The sequence below is a fragment of the Bufo gargarizans genome, chromosome 7 (genome assembly GCF_014858855.1).
Source record: "Bufo gargarizans isolate SCDJY-AF-19 chromosome 7, ASM1485885v1, whole genome shotgun sequence".
Lineage (NCBI taxonomy): Eukaryota > Metazoa > Chordata > Amphibia > Anura > Bufonidae > Bufo > Bufo gargarizans.
Window position 1 is genome coordinate 192875759 of NC_058086.1, and position 11847 is coordinate 192887605.

An 11847-nucleotide genomic window follows, 5' to 3' on the forward strand; every position below is an offset into this window, starting at 1 on the left:
AGGATCAGCTGTATGAGGAGCCCGCGGCATTGATTGGCAGGGTCTCGGTTGTCAGACCACCACCAATCAAATACTGATGACCTATCCTGAGGATAGGTCATCAGTAGTGTTGAGCGAATCTCGCATGACTTCAAGTGAAACAAATTTTGTCTACACGGAAGCAATACATTTTAATGCTGTATGGAGACAGGTCTCTGAACAGCATTAACCCTAAGTGTTTGAACAAATCGATTTCGGATCTATGATCAGAAGCTCAATTCGCTCAAGTCTAGTCATCAGTATATAACGCAAAAGAAAAATTTCAGCGTGTCTATAAACCATCTTTAGGACAAAGTGCTTTTAATCTACGCGTTTCGAGCTCCTGCTGAGCTCTTGTTCAAGGCATCAGTATATAACATTTGGAAACTCCTTTCAACGTGTATTTCGGCCTTTCCAACTCCTCCGACAACAGATGTCAGGGGATATAAGGACCATACAGTTGCATTTCAACATGCCCAATCCTTTTGTTCTTGGGGAGATAAGCCACTGCCAGATGATAGAAGCTTAGATTGTTCAGGAGAGGATGTAAAAGAACGGACAAATGTACGGACTGTGGCCGGATTGAAATCTGACAACTTCTATCAAATATGGAAATATCATAATGGATTTTTAGTGGTAAAAAAAAAAAAATTGTGTTTTTTTAAAAAAAAAAATCCCTTTTCGAGCATTTTTTTTGTGGTTTTTTTTTATTGCATAATTTTACAAAGGCAATATTTTTTTCAGGCAGTTTTCAAAATCCATTGAGATATCTAAGGGTAAAAAGCTATACCTGGAGCATGTGTTTTGACGACAATATAAAAAAGCCAAAAATGCACAAAGACAATGTAAAAAAAAAGCCTTTGTCTGTAGTGAATTTGATAATTCACTATAGAATTTAAAGTAACATCTGGATTGTGAAAAATGTGATAGAAAGCCGAAAGAAATACTGAAAATGGATGGAAATCTGCCCGTATAATAGGACCCTAAGGCTCAATTGAACAGGAAGCACATTAACTGGACTACAGATATAACACAGACATAACAAACCTGAGCTGAAGAAGAGAATATCATTTAGTTCATTGGAAGCAAGATGGATCTTATGAGTAAATGTAATATATGAAGCTGAGTAAAATCCTAAATATGCATTAAAGCATGCAAACCCAGTTTACTGTTGACACGTTGGCCCCCGGGCACAATATAATGTCTGTATTCATAGCATTATGTATTATGCTGCTTAATCTGACAGCCTTCTTCTACCATGTCTGCCTTTTTAATGGCATCAGCACATTTAAGATCTTATTTTACAACACAGCTTTGAGTTTGGATTTTAATTGGAACAGACCCCAAGCATGATATTAGCAGAATCCAGCACAGCGTATATAGGACACGGGTGGTAATGGCTGAAATTTACACATATGCAATGAAAACCCCATAGAAGGATTCTATAACATTATCTGAAATTTTGAGATGTGATATACAGATTTTACCAAAACCTCCCCAAACTTTTACAGTCCTCACACCAGCCAACCTTAAACAAATACAGGCCACCTAAAAAAAAAACTTAACTAAAACAGTCCCCTGAACAGACCCCCTAACTAAATAAAGACCCCCGACCAGACCCCCTAAATAAATTGACACCAAAAAGGACCCACCTAAATAAATACAGACCCCCTAACTAAAACAGTCCCCTGACCAGACCCCCTAAATAAATACAGATCCCAGACAAGGCCCCCCCTAAACAGATACAGATCCTAGAACAGACCCCTAACTAAATATGGTCCCCCGATCAGCAGACCCCTAAATAAATGAAGACCCCCCAAACCAGATCCCCCTAAACAAATACAGACCACAAAACAAACTCCCAAACTAAACACCGTCCCCCAACCAGATCCCCTAAATAAACAGACTCAAACCAGATCCCCCAAACCAAATACAGACCCCGTAACTAAATACAGTCTCTCAACCAGACCTCCTGAATACAGACCCCCTAAACAAATACAGACCCCAGAACAGACCTCCTAACTAAATACAGTCTCTCAACCAGACCTCCTGAATACAGACCCCCCTAAACAAATACAGACCCCAGAACGGATCCCCTAACTAAATACAGTCCCTCAAACAGACCCTCTAAATAAACAAACAAACCTCAAACCAGCTACCCAGACTCCCTAATTAATCACAGTCCCCTAAAAATACCCCATAAATAAATAAATTCAGACCTCAAACCAGACCCCCCCCCCTACAAAAAAAGCTAATATAGATCCCCTAATTAAATACAGTCCTACAACAAGACCCCCTAAATAAATAGAGTAGATCCCAAACGATACCCCCCTTAACAAATAAAGACCCCCAACCAGACCCGTTAACTAAATATGATCCCCTGAGCAGACCCCCTAAATAAATTCAGACCCCAAACCCGACCCCCCAAAACAAATACAGACCCCAGAACATTCTCTCTAACTAAACACAGTCCCTCAACCAGACCCCCTAAATGAACAGACCTCACACCAGTCCCCCCCCCCCCCGCCAAAACAACAACAACAAAAAACAAATACAGACCCTAGAACAGATCCCCTAACTAGAGCCCCTCATCCAGAGCCCCTAAACAAACAGACCTCAAACCAGGTCAAAAACTAATACAGGCCCCAGAACGGATTCCCTATCAAACACAATCCACTAACCAGACCCCCTAAATAAATAAAGACCCCCAACAAGAACCCCTAGATAAATACACACCCCAGATCTGAGACTATAAATAAATTCAGACCCAAGACCATACTACCTAAATGCAGAACCCATAAACTATTACACACTCCAGACACGTATTGATTCAGGACCTGCAGAAATATGGTCATGTGAGCAGCTGCATGTCTGCGGGTCCTTCTACACTAAGGCTCTATCAACAGATAGTGGAAATGTAATTTACAGATCCAGAATTAAAATCCGCAGTGTTTGCAGCTGCAGAAATGTTGATGATATTTTAACAAATGTCATCTACGGGCTGCGGAAAAATATTTACATGTAAATGAATATGCAGAGCAGTTTAGATTTGCAGCATGTGAACTCTTCTGTGCATTCCTTGTGGCTGTGCCCTCAAAGGTCCTGCACACATTTGTCCATTCAGGAACCACTGCACATTGAAGTTTTGATGCATTTTTTACTGCCATTCACTGAAAAAACTGTGCAGCAAATCTTTGGACACTTTAGTCCCAAATGACCACCCAAACCGTCCATATTATAATCTGCCATTGCCCATTCTAGGCTAGTACAAGCCACCAACAATAGGATTTACCTTTTTTAGGGTTTCTTTGAACATCATTTGTTGCCCTATTCTATAAAAACGCAAAACCAGTTTAGAGTTGAGAAATAAATGTATATTATGATAATGGTAAGCGACCCTATAAGGTATTATTAAAATATGTGAGTATGTCTGGTAGGGATGAGCGAATTTCATATTTAGAAATTCGAGTTCAGGTTGTGGTATAATCTGAATTGCATTATGGATTCCGTTACCATGGACCATAACGCAATTCCATGACGGAATGCATAACGGAATGTCTTTATAGACATTCCGTTATTCATTCCGTCATCATAGAAGTCTATTGCCTGCATAACGGATCCATCCCGTTTCCGTTATGCTGGAGTCCTCTCCTGCATAACGGAAACTGGACAGATCAGTTATGCAGGCCATAAACTTTTATTATGACGGAATGAATAACGGAATGTCTGTAAAGGCATTCCGTTATGCATTCCGTCATGGAATTGCGTTATGGTCCATGGTAACGGAATCCATAACGCAATTGAGATTATACCACAACCCGAACTCGAATTTCAAAATATTAAATTCGCTCATCCCCAACGTCTGGGATCTATAGCAGGTGCAGAACTGATCCGTCAACTGATTAACAAAAGCTTCTTGGAGAAGAGTCATCAGAACGATACAGAAATGCTGATAAATTGGAGTCTTTTTATAGACTGCACTCTGGAGATGAGCGCCACGACTCTGCCTGGTGTAATGGAGACTGTAATGTTTTATGTCTACGCCAGCCGTCTGGAGAGGTGTACAGCACGAGCAAGAGGCATTTGCAAAACAAACGATTACTTTGTAGCAAAAAGCAATTCATAGAAGACTTCAATAGTTTAAAATTAATGAAGCCTAGAACAGCGCCAGCCATGTCGGAAAAATGTACTGTATCTCCAGTATAACGGCCCCTAAGGAAAAGTATTTGATACAAAAGATTTAGTGTGCGAGAAGCAAGTTGTGAACATGGCCATAATAATGCTGTAAATCAACAACAGGGGAGATATATTTACTTATAGCACCATCATAGTCTGCAGTGCTGGACAGAGATTAGGTCTCATTCACACGTCCGTGTCTGTGGTTTGTCCATGACAGCACGGTCCACGTTTCATCCATGACACTGTCCATGATCCATGGATTGTGTCATCCATGTTTCACATACACTGTTAGTTTCTAGGGTATCTTGTAGCAACGATCAAGGATGGCATCTATGTTGTGTCCATTGTTTTCATGGACCCGTAGGATATAATGTGCGATGGATCCATAATTACAGACAAAAGATGCCATGTTTCCATAGTGTCACCTTTACCCACAATCTGTGGAACACCACTGATGTGTGAATACACACATTAGAGTCAACGAATATGTGAGTGGTCCGTGGAGACCATGGACAGCACACGTCCGTGACTCACTAACATGTAAAAGAGGTCTTACATCCATCCTTCTTCTAAGTGGTACTCACAATCCAATGTCCCTATGTCAGATACACTTGATAAGCCAAGTATCAGTATCAGCTAAGTTTCATTCAAGTGGCACGGGCCATGGACAAAAGTGGCGCAGCAATGGTCTGGGGAACATGATAAAGAATTCAAGGTGGTGACTTGGTCTCCAGATTCCCCAGATCTCAACCCGATGGAGCATCTGTGGGACGTGTGTTAAAAAACAAGGCGTGAAGGTTGCCCCTCGAGAAATATTCTACATTTTTCAAGCGAGCACCTGGATATAAATACAAACCCAATTCGCAAAAAATTGCGGCACTATGTAAAATGTAAAAAAAAGAATTGGTTGCAATGGTTTTAAAAATCTCATAGACCCATATTTTATTCACAATAGATCAGAGAACACATATCAGATGTTGAAAGTGAGACATTTTACAATTCCAAGAAAAAATTCAATTATTAATAGTGTTGATTGCGAATATTCTAAATGCTAATTTTTATCGTGAATATGACACTTACGGGGGGATCTGTGGATGACACTTACGGGGGGATCTGTGGATGACACTTACGGGGGGATCTGTGGATGACACTTACGGGGGGATCTGTGGATGACACTTACGGGGGGATCTGTGGATGACACTTACGGGGGGATCTAGAGAGGGGTGTGCGGATGTTGGGGTGGGAGGTCCTGGAGGGGTGTTTGGGTGGGAGCTCTGGAAGGGGTGGGAGGTCCGATAGGTATGTGGGGGTGGGAGATCCGGGAAGGAGGGGGCCCATCAATTTTTTTGCTATGGGGCCCAGTCATTTCTAGCTACGCCCCTGATTGGTAAGATTGGGCGGGCACTGGAGCGGTAGAGCGCCCTGCTGTAGGAGAAGCCAGCAGGAGATGAAAGGAGGAGGGGCCAGCTCCTGGTGGTGTCGGGCACACAGCGCAAGCATGGCGGTGGAGGATCTGACTGAAGCCTAAAGACCAGACATCAAGGTAGACCTGCAGAAGAAGGTGACAGCGCAGAATGTGATGTATACATGTGTGTAATGTATGTAGTGCAGTATGTGATCATCACATACTGCACTACATACATTACACACATGTATACATAACATGCCCCCTCACAGTAATAATGCCAAGATATGTGCCCTCTTCACAGTAGTAATGCTCACACATGCCCCCTCACAGTAGTTATGCTTAGATATGTGCCCCCTCACAGTAGTTATGCCCGATATGTCCCCTCTTCACAGTAGTAATGCTCACACGTGCCCCCTCACAGCGTTTGCATTTCTTTCTGGCAAAGCTACCTGGTTCCGGCCCGCAAAATTTATACCAAGTCTAGTGCGGCCCTCAGATGAAAAATGGTTGGGCACCACTGGTGTAGCTGGCAGGTTCCAGTGCAGGGTGTTAGGTAGTGTGATGGGAATTACTGTTTCTCCGCTGTCCATACATACATACATACATGCTACAGACATAGTGCTGTGATGTCACAACAATACTTATCAGTAATATCTACTCAGACCTGATAAAATGAGTAGTTGCATGTATTGCGCAAAAAATATGCGCATCATTAGTGCAGATTTGCACAATCACAAAAATAATGACTGGAGATCACGATTTATTGCGAATATTAATATCGTGAAAACTCATATTGCCTATGCCGCTCATCACTAATATCAAATGTCTCACTTTTAACATCTGATATGTGTTCTGTCATCTACTGTGAATAAAATATGGGTCTATGAGATTTGCAATTCATTTACACTATTTTAAATTTTACACGTCCCATCTATTTTAGAATTGAGGTTGTACTTTTGTAATTGCATGTAATTAAAATGTAGTATATGCAGTGAGTCATTCAACTAAATATATCTGTATAGTGCCACCTGTTGCTTGTTCTTTTCTTTAATTCTCTGTCCACCTACTGAGCTGGTCGCACATGCTCAGTTCTACCCTTTAACTAGTACCAGCCATATCTACTGTTAGAAGCTGTGACAATTATTGAGAGAGAGCTACAGCAGAAAGGACATGCCCCCTGAGAAAGGACTCACCCCTGAGCTCCCGACCTGAGGAAAATCTAGCAAATGAACTGGAGCAATGAATGGGGAGATCTCTGGGTCCATGTGAGGTATAGGGCTGGTTCTAGCTTTGTTAGAAAGAGATTGTCATGTACTATATGATGTCTGATTTTCATTTTTTACATCCATCATGGCATAACCTCTTTAAAGGATCATCTGCTGCTAATGTATTGGTGCCAGATGTAACAGGACACCTTTAGATATCTTGCATTGACAGCTCAGAGCAGTTTGGGCAGCACGAGGTGGACCTACTGGACCTATTGTTATGGCTGATCACATTTATTAGAAGGTAGATTGATCCATAGATTCCATTCTTATAAACATTATTTTGGACAATATAATAGCCTTCACTCTATAGATTAGAACACTTTCTTTGATACAATATGTCCATATTATTATTTTTCTGCTTATTTCATTTCACAGGAAAATTATATTGAGAAAACAGCATTGATCTGAGATGGTATGCCACCAAAATCCCACAAAAATGTGCATCAGTGATCCCAAAGGTCAGATCTTCAGAGCAGACATGTTTCTCCTTAAGTACTCTTGATAGCAGGAGCATTTGAAAGAATAGGGACCAGGGCTTCGGATACAGTGGAAATATCGGAAAGTTTTATCTTCTCCTCGTTGGCTTGCATGGACTTCCACCTTCTAGCTCCTGACTTGCTGTTATATTCATACATTTTCCCTGTGACTAACACAAGAAAATGGACTGTAAGAGATTGAACTATAAATGAGGCTGTATTAAAGGGTTATTCTGGCCTACAACATTTTTCATCTATTCACTGGATAGGTGGTAAACCTTGGGATCCGACCACTGGAACCAGGCCAAGAATGGGTGACCCCAGTCCCTTGTTCCCCCAAGGTGGATGACTGTGACTCGGGGGACTTTCAGCAAAGCAAAGGTTGAGCATGAAACTCAAGTCAAAGTCCAGGGCACTGACGAAAACGGCCAAAAGGAGCAGCAGGGCACATGCTTGATCATCCCCCCATTAAATGTCCTCCTAGACATGGTCATGCAGCTGGGAGGGGGGGGGGGAGAACATTCTAGTCATTCATAAGGGCCCCAGCAGCTAGTATTACTGTAGAAAGTAATACTCCTTTAAGAAGTATGGTGGAACCAAGACTATAGGGGACTATAGGGGAAGAAAGCACTGCACTTTTATGCAGTTGCCACCAGGGGGAGCTCAGTGCAAAGAGATTATTACAGTAACTGTACAAATTCTTATGTACTGAGCTCCCCCTAGTGGTGGCGACAGGAAGCCAGTTTTGTGATATACTGTATTATGTGAGGGGAGGCAGTGATTTAGAGCTGTGTTGGGGATATTTATCAGTGTGTCATGTCACTTGTCTGGTGTAAATACATTTAGAAATATGCTGTTCAGAGAAAGCGTCATATTTTTGAAGCACCTGTGATACTTTTTCCAACATAGCGGTTGGATAAAGTGGGTGAGGCTGAGGGTGATTTCTTTTTATAAAAATTTCTTCCGCTCAGAAATCTGGGGCGTGGCGCTTTTTATTCTGCTTTGCCTTGGAATGAATGGCGCACGTGCACTGGCAAACAGTGGGGTAGGGGGGCTTTAAACAAAATTTTGCTATGGGGTCCTATGAGATTTGTGTATGCCCCTGTTGAGCCAGGGTCAAAGGGGCTGACGAAAGAAAGCAGCTGTGTTTTTGTAAACCTGTACGCCCCCTTTAACTATTGGCATCCTGTTATATATGAAATGGCAAGCAAAAGGAAAGACAATACAGATTACCTGGATCCACGGCCTCTCCATCAAAGACAGTTTCAAAGGTTGTTGTTTCCTAAAGATACAAGAAAGGTGTCACAAGTAAATCAGTACAATAGACTCATTTAAGCCGATCACCGTGCCCATTCTATACATGACGTGCGCCTTACAGGCCACTGATGAGTTATATTGTCATGCTCCGGCGGCGAGTCCAGCCCCCCTGGATAGGTCACCAGTATGGGACTCCCACCAGTCAGCCGTTTGAGAAGGCAGCGGCATCTCTCAGTAGAGTGAGGACATGTTCATTGGTCACATGGCCTAGGCGCAGCTCAGCCCCATAGAAGTGAATGGGGCTGCGTGCGATAAGAAAGCACAGCCGCTATACAATGTACGGCGCTGTGCTTGGTTTGCTGAAAGAAAGCTGGGGTACTACTGCAAGCGCCACTGCCTTCTCAAACAGCTGATTGGTGAGGGATCCCGGGTTTCTGACCCCCATGGATCAGATACTGATGACCTATCCAGTGGATAAGTCATCAGTATAAGTTAGGGACCGTCATCCAGTTGGAGGCCGTCAATTTAGGATGGATTGCCCAAATAGGTATGGATAGCGGTGTGGGTAGAAGTACAGGGCTGCACTATTCCTCACCTAATATGATATATATAGTAAGCTACATAATCAACAGATGATAATAACCGTATAATCCAAAGGTAGAAGGTAAGTCCAGCACCAGGTCCGAAGATAAAATTCAAACCTTTATTGAAATATGATAAAATCAACTGTAGTCCTCAAAGTGCATAAACCTATATGTTTACGACATAGGATTATGCACCTCAACCCCTTCAACCACCGTGACGTACCCGTATTGCAACGAGCCCACTCCATACGAGGCGGGTGCTGGCTGTATCATACAGCAGACACCCAGCCGCAATGACGGGGAAAGGTGATCTCGCTGAACCACATCATTTAAACCCTCAGGTGCCGCAATCAACGCTGATCACGGCACCTTTGAGGCAAGGCAGAGGGATACGGCTCCTTCTGCCTTCCGATTGTAGCTCTCGGTACTTCCGTTCCATACCAGAAGTACGGATGCAGACGGTACACGGTGTGCTGTCCGTATCTTTTGCGGCCCCATTCAAGTAAATGGGTCTGCATCAGTTCCGCAAAACTGCAGACCGGATGCGGACACAAACATACTGTTGATTTTATCTTCAGACCTGGTGCTGGACTTACTTTTTACCTTTGGATTATGCACGTGTAACTGACATGGTGTCCACACACACAGACACAGGGACTTCATAGGAGTGGTTGAGCTGGAACTACAAAAATATATACTTTATAACCATATAATGCCCCACATAAAAGCTTGTCATTTGTCAAAAGCAGTTCACGTTCTGTACTAAAACACCAGTCAACCAATTTCCCAACTAAAAAAAAAACTAAACAAAAGGGAAATATACAAGTGAAGACACTCAAACAGACCACACCTTTATCCAGATCAGGTTTCCAACAAAGAACACCACCAAAAATTGCATGAAAAAATTGACTTCTAGAGCCTGTCATAGAAGATGACCATCCCTCAAGAAGTCCATTTTCATGCAATTTTTGGTGGTCATCTCACAGTACTTCAGTGCTCACTCTCTAAGGAGCTGGGTAGAGATCACGTACTGCCGAAGAACACACCTGCCTCACTGCACAAGGTCATCATTGGCCAGTGTTACATACTTATTTACATATGTGAATATGATCAATCTCTCTTTGAGATGATCACCCAGAATTGCGTTGAAAGGTGGTCTTCACGCAGAGTAGTCTTCTTAATGAAGAGGGCCACAATATATGGTGGGACAGCATCAAATACAACTCACCGTTATAACTTCCACTTTCTCTTTTTTTGTTCCTAGTAAGGAAAAGAGAAAAGAAGTAAGAAAACAGATGTGAAGACACTGGACACTGACTATACACCTGTATTGTAGAGGAACGGGCACTTACCTGTTTTATAGGTCTTCACTCTGTCAGGAATAAACATCAAAAAAGTTACTTGTCCCTCCATCCATCGGACCACACAAGACACACGTAGACAGTTCTTACCTCCTTTTGGAAACTGTGCTTCTTGCCTTTTGGCACAGGGCCTTCAAGTTGCCATATTTCCACAAAAGATGACCTACCCATCCCAGAAGAGCAGCAAGGAACAGAGCCATGAGAGTTAAAAGAAAGGGCACATACCAGGCAGCGGGGTCAAATGTATTAACATTCTTGTCTACTATTGTTAGTCCTTTTCTTTTCTGTACAAAAAGAAGAAGAAAATAGGAAAATGTCTAAGGAATGTTTCAAATCCTCCTCATGCTCATGAATGTTTATTTTCTATTGGTCTGTACAGTGTTTCACTTTGTAGAGCAGAACTTTGTCCTTCAGAGCAGCTCTTCCTACTTCCTAGAGACAGGCTTATACATATTAGATTGCCTTTTACCTAATGTATATGACCAGTTTTAGGATAAATACATGACGAGGGGTCACCCAAGACACTTACATAGTAGTCAGTTGTGGGTGGAGGTGGTGTATTGGTTCGCACCACGTTTATCATGATCATGGTTGTCCCCGTCCTCGGCTGTTGAACACGACCATCCTTTGCATTGTCATCAACGATGTGGACCACTAGGTTGTAACTCTGCTGCCTGTCAGCGCCATTGTCAAAATCAAAAGGGGTTTTCAGGATGAGCTTAGGATTGTGGGAGCCATGGGTGGGATCAAAAGCAAAGTGATTGTTAACGTTTCCTGGGAAGAAAGCGGAAAGATATTAGGATGTTGTCCCATCTTCTGGAATAATTAGCTTGATTTTAGCTTCCCACTGATTAATCAGGCACATGACTGTATGTATTTTGTGGTCCACAAAACACAGATCCTGTCATTGTCCGCAAAATGAACAAGAATAGGACATGTTCTAATATTTTTGCAGAACAGACATGTGGACATACGGAAACGGAATGCACACTAAGTCATTTCCGTTTTATTTTCAAGCCCCATTAAAATCAATGGTTCTGTATATGGACCTGTAAAAAAACGGAATGGAAACGGAAGAAAAATAAGTTTGTTTGCATGAGCCCTAAAGGCAATTTATAGAAGAGTAAGTATAAGCTATAAAATTTCAGCTGTTGACCCCAGAGTCGTAGCTTCCTTCACCTAGCGGCAAAGTATCAAACTAAATACACTTGTTAGCATCCTCCCCCTTGGCTCCCAGTACCAAGGCACATGCCCCACTGCCCCTTACCAGAACGCCCTTAATCCCCCGCGACATTG

The 11847-nt window shown here is 42.5% G+C and overlaps 1 protein-coding gene across 1 annotated transcript; it reads right to left on the bottom strand.

Moving 5' to 3' along the window:
* Positions 1 to 7161: 7161 nt before the first annotated feature.
* LOC122944248 (cadherin-related family member 3-like) lies at positions 7162 to 11140 on the bottom strand. Its single transcript, XM_044302483.1, has 6 exons — positions 11081 to 11140; positions 10642 to 10835; positions 10543 to 10562; positions 10419 to 10450; positions 8583 to 8631; positions 7162 to 7519 (listed from the first exon to the last, which is right to left on the bottom strand). Exons 1-6 carry the CDS (start codon positions 11138 to 11140, stop codon positions 7362 to 7364), a joined length of 513 nt encoding a protein of 170 aa, XP_044158418.1. The 3' UTR covers positions 7162 to 7361.
* Positions 11141 to 11847: the final 707 nt, after the last annotated feature.

Bases quoted from the DNA above. Each gene is read 5' to 3' on its own strand.
- LOC122944248 (XM_044302483.1), bottom strand. From the start codon at position 11,140: ATGATCATGATAAACGTGGTGCGAACCAATACACCACCTCCACCCACA. The intron at 10,836-11,080 runs GTAAGTGTCTTG...CTTTTTGTACAG, and splicing joins CACCCACAACTGACTACTAT to AAAAGAAAAGGACTAACAAT. The intron at 10,563-10,641 runs GTAAGAACTGTC...TATTCCTGACAG, and splicing joins AGCACAGTTTCCAAAAGGAG to AGTGAAGACCTATAAAACAG.